The sequence below is a fragment of the Xyrauchen texanus genome, chromosome 15 (assembly GCF_025860055.1).
Source record: "Xyrauchen texanus isolate HMW12.3.18 chromosome 15, RBS_HiC_50CHRs, whole genome shotgun sequence".
In the NCBI taxonomy this organism is placed as follows: Eukaryota; Metazoa; Chordata; class Actinopteri; order Cypriniformes; family Catostomidae; genus Xyrauchen; species Xyrauchen texanus.
In genome coordinates, this window is record NC_068290.1 from 5,271,089 (window position 1) to 5,291,498 (window position 20,410).

A 20,410-nucleotide genomic window follows, 5' to 3' on the forward strand; every position below is an offset into this window, starting at 1 on the left:
ATGACTTTTTTGGCAGTGCTTTGCCTGTATCAGCATTTGTTTTAATGAATCATTAACTAATTGTTTGCAAATACATCATTATGTTATGACTTGTTGTTAAGTAATTGTTGTAATTAACACATGAATTTGTAGTAAATAATGCAGCAACTAAGCATGTATTAATGCATATTAATGCACCCGTATTGGATGGAAGTTCAAATACATGGCTTCAGCTAATTGTGGTAACTAAAAAATGTATTAACACTATGAGTATAATAAGTTGTTAGGGAATTAATCCATGATGACACATTAAATTAATAGCAATTCATATATGACTTAATATATTAATCAAACAGACTCTTTATTAGTTGCTGATGTGGCAATCATTAATGAATGGCTTAGTTAATCATGATTTATACATTAACTCAATATTATCTGTGCATTAGTTAAGCATTAATTAATGCTCCTTAATGCACCCGTATTGTAAAGTGTTACCATAATCTTAATATAATTCTTGTAAAAGGTGTGTTTGCTGACTTTGTAGATACATATATCCAATCCAATAATTTATCATAACTAGGCTATCTCTGGACCGTATCTAAACAAACAAAAAATGTTATGGCATATTTCGTTCATTCAATTTATTAAAATAAGAAATTCCTTGTATTACAAATCTCGTGGATTTTTAACTGCACTGCTTAAAGTCTTGCAGGTCTAAAGTCGCATGATATAACAGTAACAGTTCCAGAGACAGTTTAGACTGTGTTCATTGTTCTGTTGTCTAATGTTGTACTTCAAGCTTGTGAGAATTCAACAGTTCTTAATTAATTTTTAGTTGGACATTCATAACATGCACATCAGTGTAAGATTAATACTATACCGGACTAGACCGGTATGCTGAATGTTTCACGCTTCAGATTCAAAAGAATCGGCTCAAATGAGTCATTCTTTCGGGAATCGGACTGTTCCGCAAGCCTTGTATGTTTCACGCTGTAGAGTCAAAAGAACCAGCTCAGCTTAATTGTACTTTGGGAATCAGACCATACCAGAAGCGCTGCCCGTTTAATGCTGTAGATTCAACAGAGCCGGCTCATAAGAGTCATTTGTTTGTGTGTTTTACGCTTTTGACCCTGTAGAGGGCAGCGCTTCTGCAGAAATCGCTGCTGTTCCAGCCGCATCGGTGGAAAATTCACGCAGAGGAACCGTTAACGGAACCGAAAGTCATGAAGATCATCCGATTCTGCCATTTTGTAAAGAACCAGTTCTCGATTCCCAACCGTATTAATTACAATAATAAAGTTATCCAATATATTGATCTAACACAATACAGTATAAAATATTTTACATTGATATTCATTGTAAAATCTTGGTATTTGAGCAAAATCTGTTAAAAACCAGAGGACTAAACTGCATCAAGCTTATCTAAAAAAAAATATATAAAATTCTTAATCAGTATTTTGATTTCCAGTAAAAATATCTAAGCATCCTTAAAAAAGGAAACATTTACCTAAGAAGCAAATCTGGGTCTAAAAATGTTATTTGTTTTCTGAGAACGTATCTTCAATTAAGTTTATTTTTTTTACCCTATAGGGTGAATTGCTTGTGTTGAACATAAATCTAGCATCATTTAGTGAGTTTTATGCTTAAAACAAGAAGAAAGTCAGTGGCTAAGAGGAGGAAACTTAATTTAAGGTCAATTTATCTGAAAACAAGTCTTAATAAGTTAATGTATCTTCTTTCAAGGATGTTTAGATGTTTTTACTGGAAACTGCGCAAAAAATATAGACTGAAAATGATTTGTTTTTGCAGTGCTTGAATTCCTTCTATTCAAAAGTTCCTGCTTTCTGAGCTATTCAGAATCAATGTGAATCAAATGAGCTGCTTCATGCTGCATGTGAGTTTCTGTTGGCAAGCTACTAATGCGATTCTCTTTTATCCAATAGCTGTTCAATGCGGGAATCCTGGGACTCCAGCTAATGGGCGCATTTTACGTGTGGATGAAACCACCTTCTCTCACTCAATCATCTACTCGTGCGTGGATGGATATCGCCTCTCTGGTTCTCCCACCCGTCAGTGCCTGGCAAACGGCACCTGGTCTGGCGCCGAGCCTAACTGCACTCGTACGTATTCAGATCCTGAGTTCTTCAAGCTTTCTCTTACATCCCAGAAAAAAATGAAACAAAACAGTGTGACAATTTGGGAACACTCAAGTGATCCATCATCTGTTTTTGTGTTTAGTTTATTTCTGCTACGGTAAAAGCTGCCAATTAAGCAGGCAAGACTCTCCGTAATAACAAGACGCCCAATTTGTAATTAGCCGAACCATCATATAACGGTGATGTTGTTGCTCATAGATGGACCCTGCTCACCTCATGCGCTATCTCATTAATATAAAGAGATTTTCTACTGATGCTGTCTAAGTAATAGGAGGATGAAATGACAAGAAGAATCAATCTCAGACTGACATAAAATGTGAGATTAATGTTGGTGTAGTCGGCGAATAATGAGCGGGGGAGTGCAGTAGGACTACAGTGAATTTCAATGGGCCACTCCAATGGCATTATTCAATGCTGTGATGTGATGCTTGTTATTGATGGAATGCAAAGATAAATTGTGGATGTCAAAAGTGAAACAATTTCATTGCCACTAGCGGTACCAAACAGATTTGCAAAAATAATTACTTCAAATAAGTTTCAAACAATCCATCTTAGTTGTTCAGACTAACAGGTAGTCCCGCCCTAAACTTCCCTCATTGGTTGAGTTAATGTTGTAATGTCCGGCTCATTCAGACTACTCAAACAAACAAATTGCAGTTCAGTTCGGTGGCGCTGTATAGTATACTGTATATAAACATGATACATGATATTGTTTAAATCAGTTTTTACATGCAATTTAGCATGTCACGCCACAGAACATATAAGGCATTAAATGATATTTAACGTGTTTCCAACAGTTAGACTCCCATATGCTTGAATTCACACTATGAATAAGTACAACTTTAACATAGTATGGTTCCCGAACAAATGACTCTTAAGAGATGTTATGCATATTAAAATCTCTCAATATATGTTTAGGTGTCAAACCACAAAACAGAATAAATAAACATACTGTTAAAGTAGTCCCACTTTAAGTTTATGTTAAATATTTTACAAACTTACAAGCTTTAAAGTGTCTTTTTTACTTCCCGTTGGGGTGCTGATTAGCAAAACATGTATATAAACATTACAGCTTATCATTTTTTATCAGTTTCTAAGGACGTGTTTCTGTGTGTGTGTGTGTATATATACTGTATATTTAGAGGCTGTTCACAAAAAACGTGTTGCGGTGAAAGAAATCAAACAGAATGCAGGTTTCTCAAGAAGCATTTTTAAAAGTTACATTTTTAACTTGTCTTATAAACGATCAGCTTGTCCTGTGTGAACGGCCCCTTAGTGCACTGTCATTTTGTTACAGTGTTTAGTTTTCTATTACAAACATAATTTGACATCTCTATGACATAACCCTGAAAGTACATTGTTAAAATTAAGTCTACATAAACTCTCTGTGAATCTTAGAAGTTAGCCGGTTAGAAGTTATCACACTTTTTTAACACCCAGAGCACATTAAAATGTCTTCACATTTACTGGCAGAACTAGATTTTAGCATTTTCTGCAGATAAAAACAGTGATGTTTGCCTGTGCAAAACTCACTGCCTGTATGCTAGAGTTTTATAGGTGGTTGCCAGGACATTGCTATGCGGTTGCTAAGGTGTTCTGGATGGTTGCTTGGTAGTTGACGTTTTGCTCACTGGCCCAAGTCAAAAGAGTCCACCCTGAAGTCTTGATATTCTGGTCCCTCCTTCAATTAAATTCTTTGAGATTTGTGGCTATTTTTCAGCATAGGTTGCAAACTAGGTTCCATAGTGAGCTGCCTTCCAAGGTAGCATCCTAACTGAGATTGAGCTTTTAAGTGACTGATTTGGAACATTCTACATAAACAGCACCATTGTGCATCATACTAATTGCACTCCTAATGCAAAGGACATGATGTGCAAAGCATAAAAAACAAACAAATATTGGGTAAAATAGTAATTATTTCTATTAGATTATTATTTTGGTATTGAGTGAAATAGATTTATTCATCTCGCTTTGTTCAACGTAAGAATTTGGTTAAATGTTCTGTATTTTAGATGCCTTAAAATACTATTTTGTTGGCAGTTCTCAAGGTGTTGGAACCTCAATGTTTAATGAGCTTTTCAACTTTGTCATCCAGCCCTGAGGCTTGACCATTACACATTTACATTTTGCATTTGATTGCATTTACAATCAAATGCAACTTTAATTTAATAGAAGCATATAGACTAAATGCTGCTTTAGTTATAGTTCCCAGCGAACATTTTGATGATGTACATTGTTTATACAAATTCTGTTCACATTTTTTGTCTATTGAGTAACTGACAAATGGAAATGGACATAAACTTTTCATATATTAATATAAAGATTTTAGGTAAAACTTTATATACAGTATTTGTATAAGGGCAGATTTGTTAGATGCAGTAACTGGTAATAATTCACCACTTATAAAAAGAAATAACGTTTTCATATCACTAGTTCATTTTAATGTTCCTGTGGTGTGACGAATAAATTTTTTGCAAGGACACATATTACACATAGTCTCTCAACCCTTTAAGCTCAGATGGGCCTGCCCATAATCAAAATATTAACAGCTACAGTCTTGACCAACACAAAATAGGCATCATTTGAAAGCTTAGAAGCTCTACTTTCCAATGCATGCAGGCATTATGACCAATACTGAACTAGTGCATAATAGTGCAAATTTGTAGACAAATAAAAATATCAAACTGATGAAATAGCCATGTGTCATATGTTGTTGGAAAGCTGTCAAAGTCTAGAATAAATCCAGCCTATTCGTTTTACTCACAGACAAAATTATACCGAGTAATAGCTAAGTATATGTCTTTGACAATTATGTTAGTGTTGCTTATGTGCCACGTTTTCACTTATAACTTCACGAAATGTTAACGGAACATAAAATATCACACATTATTGCTTAGAGGAGGTGATTATCTTTCAAACGAGTCCACACACAAGATAATCAGATGCATAGATCATTAGATGATCCACACGAAGCACAATGTTACATATGGCCACCAGTAGATGGCGCCATGTTAATGGCACAAGCTCAGTGATGCAGACGCATTGAGTCAAAAGGCACTATTTCTGTGAAATCTCATAACTAAAATCGTGTCTGCATGCAATGCAAACCTTTAGTCATTGTTGTGTTTGCTTGTGCAATTAGTTCTTATGTACAATTGTTATGTTTTAATTGTTCGGAGAGGCTTTTTGACATAAGGGAACATTTTTGGACACTAGGATAAATTATTTTTGTAATGCTATAACTTTTGATTGCTTTGTCGTACCAACACTGATTGTTTCACAGATTCAGTTGACATGATTGGGAACAAAACACCCAGAGATTATACCTTATTTAAACCCAGATATATATATATATATATATATATATATATATATATATATATATATATATATATATATATATTCAGTTTAGGCTTAGACTCTCAGAATGTATCCTAATCTATATCATTAAACATTTGGAATATCTCTTTGCAATGATACTGAAACACTTGACCCTCTTTTTTTTTCTTCTTTTGTATTTGTCGAGTTATAAGCCTTTTGTGTATTCCACTGGAACAGGAAATCTTTAAAAACACCTTCAGAGCTTAAAGGGTTAATATATGTTCATAAAAACTGCATGCACAATTTGTAAAGTAGTTTTTAGATGAGGTTTAGAATGTCACACCATATAATATACAGTATAAGGTACAGTATTAAACAATTTTGGCATGTTGTTTCCAACAGTTAGACTCCTATATGCTTGAATTCACACAAATAAGTAAAACTTTAACTTAATATGGTTCCCAAACAAATTACTCTTATGAGATTCTATGCTTATTAATGCTAAAAATCTCTTTATACAGTATGTGGAGGCGTCACATCACAAAACAGAATAAATTAACAGAAAATTAGTTCCACATAAACTTTAATTATAAAGTTGCAATACAACTTGCAAGCTTTAAATGTACTTCCCGTTGGGGTGCTGATTAGCAAAACTGTCCACAAGACTCAATAATTGGTGACAAATTAAACACATAACTGTATTTTTAAGGTAATATCAAATTTCATAAGCAGTCATCTTTGAAAATAGACCCCAATTAGATAATGTCAATACATTTAAATAGAATTTATCCACAGTTTATTTGGTTAAATTTATGGGAAAATCAATAAGGTTGTATTTGTTAATATGAGTTAACTACATTAGTTAACGTAAACCAACAATGAGCAATACTTTTACAGCACTTATTAATCGTGGCTAATGTTCATTTTTTATCATATACTAATCAATTGTTTAAATTAATTGCTGTATGTTAACATTAATGCATTATAACATGAATTAATAATGAAGAATTTTATTATATTTGTTTCATTATTCATATATTGAAAATATTCATGAATTAACCAAGAGTAAAATAAATGCTGTAAAAATGCATTCTTCATTGTAAGTGTAATGATACCTCATGCATTAACTAATGCTAACATAGACAACCGTATTATATACAGATCATGTTTCAATTTAATTGCTAAAAAGTAAGAAAAGTAAGTAAAGGTAAAATGAACCCCTATTTGTATAAATCATTGTATAATTATAGGCTAAATCTATGTTCTCACATGATTTTTTCCTTTGAGAGCAGTACAATTACATGCAGTTCTTATTCTGCTCCTCTAATAGTGATTAGCTGTGGAGATCCAGGAGTACCTGCCAACGGACTGAGATTCGGAGAAGATTTTACCATCGGCCAGAACGTGACATACTCCTGCCAGCCTGGTTACCTGATGGAAAACGGGAGCGTTGTTACCCGCACCTGCACCCTCAACAGCACCTGGAGCAGCACATTACCAACCTGTCAAGGTACAGAGATATTCTTTGAAATTCTTTCTTTTTCCAACATTTTTGGAATGTTGCTCTGTAGTTTCCAAAACATCTTGGTTAAAAAATGGGGTGTTATTTCTCAAGAAAGGCGTCAAAGAAAAAGGGTTAACCTCAAAGTTTTTCACACGTTAGAAAAGATCCAAGAGAAAGGAGATTCATAAATATTTGATGACCGCTCTTGGCTTAGTCTCCTCGTAGATATGGTGGATGACATCTGTATCCTTCGATTACAGTGGAGATCCAAATAGGTGATAACCAAGACCACACATATATCTGCACCCTCAGATACTCGGCCAAATTTAAATGCACATATAGAGTCATGTTTCTATAGCTATATTATTGCAAAATATTTGTATGTGGCCTGTTGTACGTATTGCAGCTGTTTCCTGGTTAAATGAACACTAGAGGTGCTACAACAACAATGACTTTTATTCCCTACTTTTATAAAAGTAGTCTATATGAATTCATTTGTGACACTTTTTTAGGCATTATAGATATTACAGTTTCATTTTCTGTTAATGCACGATCTTCTGTAAAGCTGCTGTGAAACGGTGTGTGTTGTGAAAGGCGCTATACAAATAAAAATGACTTTGACTTGACTTTAGATTTCAACGTTTCAGCACAAAGGAAGATTATCAGTGAATAACGACTTAAAGTTGATGTAACTTTTTCTATGTTAAAATACTTTCTCCTATCGCAGCTTAATATGCAGAGATAGCTTTTAGTAAGCCATTTATAGAATGAAAATTGCTCTGTTTGTTTTGAGCGATCCGCTTAGACTCGCCCCAGCAACGTTACTCGGCCAATTGCGTGAGTTGTGGGGCGGGACTATCACTTTGTTGATTTTTGCAATTCAGTTTGGTGGTGCTAGTGACACAGAAATGACATTCTTCAGTCTCTTTCACACACAAAGCTATAATATGGCTTCAGAAGACTTCAGAAGTGTTGTATGAACTTCTTTCGTGCTGATTTTATGGTGCTTTTTTGTCTTTTATTGGAGCTTGACACCTACTACTATAAGCTGTTTAATGAAAACCGAGCAGCATGAAGATTCTTCAAAAATTGGTAAAATATATCACCATACATGATTGGAAAAATCACTTTTGGGTTAACATTTCCTTTAAGTGCATTCCAAAGAATGCCACAGGTTTTCCGAAAATGAAAACACTCCTTTTCATCTGTCTAATTTGTCTAGTATTAGATTCTCTCTCCCGCATGCCCACATCCATTTACAAACCACTCAGAGGAAACTATTCTTCCCGGCCATTCTCATTAGCACTAAAACTCTACTGACAGTTTTTGCCTGGAAACATCCTCATTCCAGCATTTTTTAGTAATGGATATGAACAAAAATATCCAGGATCTGTCTCATTAAAACTCTTTTTTTCCACAGAAAACCTTGTTTGTTCAACAAATCTGTATTGCATGCATAAAAATAGCACCCATTAAAATTCTAAGAACAAGGGAGCAAAATTGTTCTGTGAAAACCTGCTTAGAAACATTATTGTGCCGTCCTAATAGACCCTAATGCAAAATCATTTATAAAGCCATTTCTATAGCACCGGGCAGATGGATTGTAGCCTGCGTGTGATCTGTGGTGACCGTAAGAGTGGGACGGGCCCTTGAGCACGCTTCCTGTCAGACAGTCTGCGGTTAAGTCTGCCACGAGGCTCTTAGGCCTGATGGTTCATCTCTGTCTCACTTTACCTCTCTCTTTCTCCTTCATTGCTCGCCTCTCGTCACCCGCAGACAGCCTGTCAGTGTCCACTGACCTGTTAACAGTGAGGCAGCTTTTTTTTCTCCACACACCTGGAAATATGATTTTTTCTTTTTTTTTAATTGGTCAAAAGGTGTGGAAATGCTGCCAGAATCTCTCACACTCACCCATAGGAAAAACACAAATGAGATGGCTCTCGATTGTAGACGGCAAAGAGATCAATCGTAGAGCAAAAGGAAACTTTAATCTCCTGCTTTAGATTCTTCCAAAGACCAAATTGTTTGAACTATGCTACCGATGTGTGGGTGTTTCTTCAACTTCGAACACTTTTAGCACTGTGGACTTTTAGAAAGTAAAGTCTTGTTAAACATTTTTTACACTCTCACTAGTTTACTTTGTCTACTAACAATGTCCAACAATGTTTGTACAGTGCATGCATCACAGTAGATTTGTCTTTTTTTTGTTCTTTTTTTTTATTAACATTGTGAAAATTCCCACCACAGAGTCATTTCCAGCACATCTCAAATTCTGTATTGTGTTTAATAGAATTATGTGGTGGAAATGGCACTGATGAAATTACACTTTTAATGTTTTGTTTTTTTCTTTTTATAAAATAGCCAACACCTTTGTCTTGCTAAGGCTAATTTCTTGGCTAAATGTAAAGGGATTAATGGAAAGGAGGAGCTGAGAACCGGCTTGACGATATAAATAATATTTAATGAAGTAAAAAGACACACACAAACACATGCATACACAAAAACACACATAAACACCTGCATACACATACATCTGCAGTGCATATGCACAAAATCACACATCAAAGGGTTAGTTCACCCAAAAATGAAAACTATCCCATAATTTTCTCACCCTCAAGCCATCCTAGGTGTATATGACTTTCTTCTTTCAGCCAAACACAATCAGAGTTATGTCAAAAAATATCCTGGCTTTTCCAAGCTTTATAATGGGAGTGAATGGTACCTTAGATTTTGAAGCCCAAAAAGGCACATCCATAAAAAATGTAATCCATACGACTCCAGGGGGTTAATAAAGGCATTCTGAAGCTAAAGGCACACCTCTGACCGGAGCTTACGCTACGCCTATGTCATATGCCGGAACTCAACTCACTTGTGAACGTGCGGACAGCCTTAGCGGAAGCCAGTGTTTATACTTTATAAAGTTATAAATCTGGATATTTTTCAAATAGGGTGGCTTGAGGGTGAGTAAATTATGGGATAATTTTTGGGTGAACTAACCCTTTAACACTTGCATATACCCCTGGAGCCGTATGGATTACTTTTTTGATAGATGGATGTGCTTTTTTGGGCTTCAAAATCTACGGTACCATTCATTCCCATTATAAAGCTTTGAAGAGCCAGGATATTTTTTAATATAACTCTGATTGTGTTTGGCTGAAAGAAGAAAGTCATATACAAATAGGGTGGCTTGAGTGTGAGTAAATTATGGGATAATTTTTGGGTGAACTAACCCTTTAACACTTGCATATACTGTACATACAGACACCTGCATACACACACATGAACACCAGAACATACACAAAAACACACATAAACACCTGCATACACAAACAACTTGCATATACAGTATATACAGACACCTGCATACACACAAACACCTGAAAATACACAAAAACATATAGAAAAAATATTTAAAAATAACAGAATTACACATTTAATCTACTGCAAGTTCCGCTATTTAAAATACATTTGAAGCTTTTTTAACCTTTTTAGCGTCCATCACTCACTACAGTCCACCCTCTAGGTTTAAGATTCACACATTAGATCATCATCGTGTACATTTAAAAAGGTCTCTACACACCTTGAACAATGTCTAGCCTCATCTATTATACATTATACATCCTCCAACGTATATGCGAAGGCCTTTAATCATCCAGCTCATCGTAGATTGTCAGCTTAACCACAGGTTTTCAAACTGGGATGCATGGACAATTTGCACAAAAAAAAGTGAAAAAGAAATTGTGAGATTAATCATTTTTATTTTATTCTAAAGATATAATAATTCTTAAAGGCATAATTCACCCAAAACAATACAATTATGTCATCATTTAATCACCCTCATGTTGTTCCAAATCTGAATGGCTTTCTTTTATCTGTGGAACAGTCAATTTGCATTTTTGAATGAGCAATGCCTTTAACAGTAAGAAATAAAACCAAATCTACATAAAGTGATAAAGTGTCCATCTCACCTTCCTTTCAATATACATACTATTGGGAATATTCAGAGTAATTCTCTGTAAAGCTGCTTTGGATCAAACAATATTGTGAAAAGCGCTAAACAAATAAATGTTTACAGTGAATTGAAAATTTTCTCTTTAGATTTACACATCATAAACAAATATAAACAATACACATAAAGAAATATTCCTGGTTCAATATAAGTTAAGCTCAATCGACTGCATTTGTGGCATTTGTGTTGTGTGTGTGTGTGTGTGTGTGTGTGTGTGTGTGTGTGTGTGTGTGTGTGTGTGTGTGTGTGTGTGTGTGTGTGTGTGTGTGTGTGAGCGTGTATTTATCACTTTGTGGGTACCAAATGTCCCCATAAGGATAGTAAAACCCGAAATTTTTGATCTTGTGGGGACATTTTGTCGGTCCCCATGAGGAAAACCTTATAAATCATACTAAATGATGTTTTTTGAAAATGTAAAAATGCAGAATGTTTTCTGTGAGGGTTAGGTTTAGGGGTAGGGTTAGGTTTAGGGGATAGAATATAAAGTTTGTACAGTATAAAAACCATTATGTCTATGGAAAGTCCCCATAAAACATGGAAACACAACATGTGTGTGTGTGTGTGTGTGTGTGTGCGTGCGTGCATGCGTGTGTGTGAGCGAGCAAGCGAGCGAATGTGTGAGAGAGAGATGCATTTTATATCACCCCTTGTGGTTTCCCAACGCTTTAACGCCAAACTAAGGCTAACTGAGACAATTGGAAAGCATGCAAATTTTTAAATATCGATGACTCAAAAAATGTATGGATAAAATAATGTGCCAATAAATAATCATGTTAACGTTCATATTTTTTTATGTCTTGTGGCTGTACTTTTGAAGAAGTGAGTATTTTTACGGATTTGCCCCATTCAAAGTGCCTCACTGTAATCCAGATGTTTTATTATTTTTATTTGTATTATTATTTTGGTTATTTTGGATTAGTATATTGACAATATAAAAGGCAATTATATCACAAATATGTTGCCTTTTTTTAAACCATGCTCACTTTCCATATAAATGGGTCTTTATAAGGGCTGTCAATTAATTACAATTTTTTATTGAATTAAATATCATAATGCCGTTTTGTTAATTAATCAAATTTATCGCAATTCATTTCATATATCAATATGTGCTGAAAACGGCCCCCCAAAAAAGATACTTCAATATATAATTATAAAAAATAATTTCACATATAATATATAAAAAATATAATAATTCAGATAATTAATAGACATTACATTATTGCGGCAGATGGGTGATTAGAAAATACAAAAAGTGGCTTTAGAAGTCAATATATTGTTTGTTTATTTTCACATCATTAAATATAAGCCTCTTACTGGCCTACAGTCCAGAGTGACCCATATTACAATCGAGTTCTTCAAACTTTTCGAGGTAGATATATATATATATATCAACTCTGATTTAATGTATTAAATTGAATGCCCTAGTCTTTATACGTAAAAATATTTAGCCACCTTTGTATTTTAGGAAGGGTGTTCCTTCACATATTGAAATATCCTTTGCAACAAAAAGTTTGAAAACTTCTGTGTTAAACTTCTAGTAAAAAGCAGCCATGCTTGCCTGATCCCATTGCTTTTGATTTGATTGGTTCGGACAGCTCTGCAAATTCTTTGGCCCTGCCACTGAAGTCTGGAGTCATCTTCCAGCTCACTCTCAGTGCCTGATATTTACTGAAGCATCAGCGGTGTAAGTCTCAGGCTTTAGACCAGTGCACTGTTCTGTGGAGGGATATTCTGTCCTCCCTTCACAGATAATCTCCAAAGTTATGTGTGGCTCACGAGAGCTTTCCGACACTTCAACATCAGGGCGGATCCCTGAAAGTCTTATTTTTTAACTGCATAGAGTTGTTGAAGTGCAAGGCTGAAAGGGATAGTTCATCCAAAAATTCAAATTCTGTCATCATTTGTTCGCCTTAATACCATTCCAAAACTGTATGACTTTCCTTTATTTGTAGATGTAATTACCTGCATTTGTGTATACATTTGTCTTAAAATTTGGTTTGATCTTCATCTAAGTTAAAATAATGGGCAAACACAATCTGATTTATCTAATACCACACAAATTATTTAAGTATTTATACTCAAATAGTATTGTTTGTGTCATTCACAGTGTAGATTGGGAAAAGTATGTGAACCCCTAGGTGAATGACTTCAACAAAAGCTAATTCGAGTCAGGAGTTGGCAAACCTCCAGTGTCCTAGCCAAATTCCCCCCATTGGCCCCTATATATCATGGCCTCCTAATAATCTCCATCCCTGAATTGGCTACATCACTCTACCATCTCCTCTCCGCCAATAGCTAGCAGGTCATGTTTGTAAATGAGAAGTGGTTCTCAAACAGTTTACCTGGATAAATAAAGGTTAAATAAAATAAAATAAATAAAAACCTATCACCCAATTAATGCATTGAGATTGGAGGTGTGGGCTAGAGTTAATTTGACTTGTAAAAAGCACTCAAACATTTTGAGTTTGCTATTCACAAGAAGCATCTGTTGACGTGGACCATTTCTTGCAAAAAAGAGATCTCAGTAGACCTACGATCAAGATTTGTAGCTTTACATAGAGCTGGAATGGGTTACAAAGATATCTCGAAGAGCTTAGATATTCATCTGTCCACAGTTAGTCAAATAGTCTATAAATGGAGATGATTTAGTACTGTGGCTACTCTCCCTAGAAGTGGCCGTCCAGCCAAGATGACTCAAAGGCACACCACAGAATACTCAATGAGGTAAAAAAAAAAGAACCTTAGAGTGACAGCTCAAGACTTTAAGGAATCATTGGAACTGGTTAACATCTCTGTTCATGAATCTACTATACGAAAAATATTAAACATGAATGGTGTCCATGGCAGGATACCATGAATGAAGCCGCTGATTTCCAACAAAAATATTTCTGCAGTTCTGCATTCTGAAGTTTTCCAAAGACCACCTTGACACTCCACTACGCTGCTTGGAAAATGTTTTATGGACTAATGAAACTAAGGTTGAATTGATTAGGAAGAACATGCAGCACTAAAAATGCACCACATACTAACATGGAAGCATCATTCCAATGATGAAGTACGGTGGAGGGAGCATCTTGATTTGGGGCTGCTTCGGGGCCTGGACCACTTGCCATCATTGAGGGAAAAATTAATTCCCAAGTTTATGAAGATATCCTACAGGATAATGTCAGGGTTGCTGTGCGCCAACTGAAGCTCGGTAGATGCTGGGTGAATGCAGCAGGACAATGACCCAAAACATCTAAGTAAATCTACTACAGAATGGCTTCAAAAAAAGAAAATCCACCTGTTGGAGTGGCACGGTCAGAGTGCAGACCTTAAACCAACAGAGATACTGTGACCTCAAGAGAGCTGTTCACACCGGACATCACAAGAAACTCCCAGCTGCATAAAAAATATAAATAAACTCCACCAACTTTCCTTGTGAAAATCTTTTTGGAATGACCCCACAGCATGGATTTTGTTCCCTTCAAAGTGCTCTGCCAGTTGCACTGAACAGCTGAAAGGAGGGTGCATTCTCATTTTAGAAAGCATATGATTGGATAAGGTTTCTTAACCTCTATGTGACGTTATACATATTCCAAAGTCTTTTTAGCTGGAAGAGAAACTGCAGATTTAAAAAATAAAATAAACAGTAGTTACTTTAGGACCAATTATTAGATTGCATGTATGTCTTTGAGAAGTCATTTAAACATCTTTTGAAACATATATTTAGCAAGAATTGTGTTTAATGTATTTCTGATTTGGGGGCCTGGGTAGCTCAGTAAGCAAAGCAAGCAATACCACCCCTGGAATCGCGAGTTTGAGGTTTAAAAGAAAAGATTTGTCTTTTGACTGTCTTTGATGTTCATCCTGTATTAACTGCAGAAGTTCACATAGATGCATTGTCCTTTGTTAGTTGGCTGATGACATAGACTGATGCATGGTCTATGTATTCCATTTCAAGAGTGTAGTCCATCAATAGACAAAGGTGATGCAGGCAGAGATTAATGAGGTGCATCACATTTCAACCTGCAGGTCATTTCGGTGAGGTTCGATGGGGTCCATCCTAAGTCCAAGGTTCAGGCAGTGGATATGAAATATCCCACTTATGTCTTACAGTTGGCATCGGTTCATCCTCTGAAGTCAAAAGACTGAAGTGATGTCTGGCTGGCACCGGCTGTACTTTGTCATCATCTTTTAGTGACACGTATCAGTGGAGTCTGACACCAAGCAGGAATGGAGCTTGATCCGGCAGGCTCTGGTAACCTCAGGATATGAATCCCAAGGTTGAGACATGGAAACCAAAATTGTATATTGGCGTAGATGGCCTTCAATTTTATACAGAGTTATAGATCATGATGGATGATTCTGGTTCCGGCAGACCTAACTAAAGCAGTCTAATTGTGAGTTGAAGGATAAATTAGGTGTAAATCTGTCTAAATAGATCTTTAGGTCTTTAGTCTAGACTTACATTTACATTTATGCATTTGGAAGACGCTTTTATCCAAAGTGACTTACAGTGCACTTATTACAGCGACAATCCCCCCAGAGCAACCTGGAGTTAAGTGTCTTGCTCAAGGACACAATGGTGGTGGCTGTGGGGATCAAATCAGCGACCTTCTGATTAACAGTTATGTGCTTTAGCCCACTACGCCACCACCACTCCATACTTAAACTGAGTGAGTGTGTCTGCATCCCGAACAGTGTTAGGGAGACTATTCCATAGTTTAGGAGCCAAATATGAAAAGGATCTACCTCCTTTTGTGGATTTTGATATTCTTGGAATTATTAACAAGCCAGAATTTTGTGATCATAATGAACATAATGGAATTTAGCATGTCAGAAGGTCAGTTAATCACTGTGGAGCTAGACCATTCAAAGCTTTGTACGTAGTTAACAGAATTTTAAAATTAATACAAAATGTAACAGGTAGCCAATGTAATGATTATTTAATGTGGCTAATATGATCATATTTCTTGGTTCTAGTCAGCGCAATTTTGAACCAATTGAAGTTTATTTATTGAACTTGCAGTATTGAACCCAGTAATGCATTACAAAAATCTTGTCTTGAGGTCATGTACGCATGAATTTGCTTTTCGGCATCAGCAACAGAGAGCATGTGTCTTAATTTAGCAATATGTCTCAGGTGGTAGAATGCTGTTCAACAAACATAAAAAATTTGATTTGCAAAGAACAGATTGGTATAAAATATAACTCCTAATTTCTTCGCAGTAGAAGATAATATAACAGTACATCCATCGAGAGTCAAATGATATTTTAGCTGAGGTTTTTGGTCCAATCATTAGTACCTATGTTTTGTTAGAATTGAGCAGAATAAAATTTTGGTCCATCCAATCTTTGATTTCATTGATACACTCATTTTGTTGGGTTTAGAAGAAATATAAAGTTTGGCTTCATAGGCATAACAGTGGAAAATTATTCCATGATTCCTGATAATATCTCCCAAGGGGAAGCATGTTTAAGGAGAAAAGCAGGGGTTCTAAAACTGATCCCTGTGGCAATCCATACTTAACTTTTGTTTGATTTGAGAATTCCTTCTTTGTCAATACGATAACAGATTTACATGTGTTTACGATGGGAGCTTTACGGATGAGCGCTGTGGCTCAAGCACATCTTTTTAGCACTTTTATTGGGGCACATTCTTTCCAAAACATCGTTTATTTCTACGCCATCCAAACCCCTGCCATTGCTCCATTGCTCCTGCCAACTGCTCTCCAACTCAGCCATCAAAATATCAGCCGATATGTTTTCCATCTGCTCCCCCAACATCCTTTTTTTTTTTTTTTCATTTGACAATTTTCAATTTAAAACATCTTTTGATTGACCTCACAGACATTGGCAGACTCTTGTTTATTTTGTATTATGTATAATATCAGGTGTTTTAATTAAACAGTGGGCCGGTTGAGTAGTGGGCTGGTTGGACGAGTGGTGGGTCGAGTGTTATCGTTCTCTCCCATGCAGTCCTGCCCGGAGCGAGTCCCGCAACCCATTTGAATTCGACACAGAATTATCTGTCATAAACCCGTATTTTTGGGAATCTTAAAGGAATATTCCAGGTTCAATACAAGTTAAGCTCAATCGACAGCATTTGTGGCATAATGTTGATTACCACATAAAATTGTTAAAAATAAGCAATTAGCGCAGTTACAGTTAGGCACTTAGAATGGGGCAATTTTTGGAGGATTTAAAGGCAGAAATGTGAAGCTTATAAATTTATAAACACATTTACATTAATTATTCAGATTTTATCAACTAAAATCATCTTAACACACATATTTTTCACGTCTTGTCGCTATATTTTTTATACATTTTATAGTTAGTATTTTAACGTTTACAGATTGGCCCCATTGACTTCCATTGTTTTGAAATGGGGGTGTAAGTCAATATAATTTTATGGCATAATCAATATTATGCTGTCGATTGACCTTAACTTGTATTGTACCTAGAATATTCCTTTAAAGGCTCCATGCTAAAGCTAACACAAAAAAAAAACATATCAAACAGTCCTGATAATTGACAGCAGTGAAGAGGTAATCTGGAAAACTTTCCCAATGGAAATTACTGCCTTTTCAATCCACATATCACCTCCCTTATAGAAATTTACCTTTGTCAATTTATCAGGAAGACTCGCAGACTTGAGTGAAATTTAAGATGACATTTATTTGATGAATATAAAACAGAAATATAATGTCTCTCTTTGGTGTAAACCCTGTCTGGCGGTCCGAAGAAGTTGTACTCTGAACCGTCATATCCTGCCGGAGATAGGAGGCAGGGGCAAGGAGCCTACCCCCGTACAGGACGGGACTCAACTGGTGGTGGTGGGGTGGTGGACTTAGCTGTGTTAGCACACTGAAACAGCAATGTGATAGATTGTGAGCAGACTTATAAAGCAATAACTTACATGTGATTGGCTAGGAGTTACCTAGCTAATGGTGCGATGATGTTACAGCTGCTAGTCTTCCCGTTAGAACTACGCTGCGCTTACATTTACTGTAGTAACACTAACTTTAGAGACAAAAGATTTAACAAAAGAGTAAGTAAATGTAATTATTTAGCATATTTATACACAACTTGCACTGACCAAGTGCAGTACAAAATAATTACAAACATATTGTAAAATGTATAATGCAATAAATCAACAATTAAGATACAAATGAGCTTAAAATCCTAAAGGATGAACCTTTAAACCTATGTTTTAATTAAAAAAGTCAATTTAATAATTAAGAGCCTAATGAAAGGAAAACAATATCAGTCATGGAGTCATGCTGTCAGAATATTTGAACATAGCCCAACATAAATTAGGTGTTATTTAACTTTTTGCAGATTTACTGTTGTTAATATCAGTAAATTCGCAACTCAATATCAACACTTGTGCATGTGCTATTCGATATGACATAAAGATGCGATATTAATATTTTTTATTGCATTTGTGATTCAGTAATGATAACACTATTAGTATTGGTTTCTGTCCTTTAATTTTTAATTTATTTTCATTTTAATTTAAAGAACTTAAACTGTTTTGAACTGTTTTGTAGCCCCCACTTTGGAACGTGTGTGTCGGATGGGCTAGATTTTACCATGACGATTGTTAGTCCCAGAGCAGCCCTGTAAATTCACTACAATGTAATGGTGGTATTTGTAGTAAAACATAGTAACCACGAATTTGACCATGGTTTTATTACAGTAACCGTAGATTAACAATGGTATCGGTAGTAAAACCATAGTAACTACAAAATTAACCATGATTTCACAATATAATAACCACAGTTTAAGTATGATATTTATAGTAAATCATAGTAATCACAGATACAGGAAAGTTGACCATGGTTGCTGTACAGTAGTTAAACCATGGTTCATTTTGTAGTTGCTATAGTTTACTATAAACTACAAATTTTGTAGTTTTTCTACAAATAACACAGTTAAAAATATTAATATGTTTACTATATTAAAACTATGGTTAAAATAGTATAATTGTACTAAAAGACAGTGGTTACTATGGCTTCCTACAAATGCCATACTTGTTTATGTCAGGATATAAACGTCCATTTTACTAATCCCTCAATGTCTCTTGCCCTTTCAGCGGTGACCTGCACTCCTCCACCCAGTATCTACAATGGTGAGGTGGAGGGTTCTGTGTTCGAGTGGGGCACCAGCGTGAGTTACCGCTGTCTGACGGGGTACGACCTGTCCTTCCCTGCTGTCCTCACCTGTGTTGCCAACGGCTCCTGGAGCGGAGAGTTTCCACTGTGCCTGCGTGAGTCACCTAAACCCATAAGCTCACCTGAAGACATCTGTACTCAGAATATGTTTAGATATTATATTTCAAAAGACAACATTTCCATCATCAGCAAAGTAAATACTTTTAGTGCATAGTACGCAAATTTGGAAACAATGAAAAAGCGTGTATATTTAGTGTGTGAGATTCTAAAAGACCAGAGGAAGGGGGTATATGGATAGCCCTTTCTCCTACATATATATATATTTACGTATACAGGTGAAACTCGAAAAATTAGAATATCGTGCAAAAGTTCATTAATTTCAGTAATTCAACTTAAAAGGTGAAACTAATATATTATATAGACTCATTACAAGCAAAGTAAGATATTTCAAGCCTTTATTTGATATAATTTTGATGATTATGGCTTACAGCTTATGAAAACCCCAAATTCAGAATCTCAGAAAATTAGAATATTACATGAAATCAATAAAAAAAGGTTTTTAAATACAGAAATGTCGGCCCTCTGAAAAGTATAATCATGCATATGTACTCAGTACTTGGTTTGGGCCCCTTTTGCATTAATTACTGCCTCAATGCAGCGTGGCATGGATGCTATCAGCCTGTGGCACTGCTGAGGTGTTATGGAAGACCAAGATGCTTCAATAGCGGCCTTCAGCTCTTCTGCATTGTTTGGTCTCATGTCTCTCATCTTTCTCTTGGCAATGCCCCATAGATTCTCTATGGGGTTCAGGTCAGGCGAGTTTGCTGGCCAATCAAGCACAGTAATACCATGGTCATTGAACCAGGTTTTGGTACTTTTGGCAGTGTGGGCAGGTGCCAAGTCCTGCTGGAAAATGAAGTCAGCATCTCCATAAAGCTTGTCTGCTGAAGGAAGCATGAAGTGCTCTAAAATGTCCCGGTAGACGGCTGCGTTGACTCTGGACTTAATAAAGCACAGTGGACCAACACCAGCCGATGACATGGCTCCCCAAACCAACACAGACTGTGGAAACTTCACACTGGACTTCAAGCATCTTGGATTGTGTGCCTCTCCATTCTTCCTCCAGACTCTGGGACCTTGGTTTCCAAATGAGATGCAAAATTTGCTCTCATCAGAAAAGAGGACTTTGGACCACTGAGCAACAGACCAGTTCTTTTTTTCTTTAGCCCAGGTAAGACGTTTGACATTTGAAGCCCATGTCCAGGACCCGTCTGTGTGTGGT

General features: G+C 36.0%; 1 protein-coding gene across 1 annotated transcript in view; it reads left to right on the forward strand.

Annotated features, from left to right (window-relative positions):
• csmd3a (CUB and Sushi multiple domains 3a) overlaps positions 1 to 20,410 on the forward strand; it is a 372,265-nt gene that overhangs the window by 319,389 nt on the left and 32,466 nt on the right. The window contains exons 58-60 of the mRNA XM_052143551.1: positions 1,923 to 2,099; positions 6,787 to 6,966; positions 19,050 to 19,223. Of these exons, the coding sequence (XP_051999511.1) occupies positions 1,923 to 2,099; positions 6,787 to 6,966; positions 19,050 to 19,223 (531 nt within the window). The remainder of the gene's footprint in view (positions 1 to 1,922; positions 2,100 to 6,786; positions 6,967 to 19,049; positions 19,224 to 20,410) is intronic.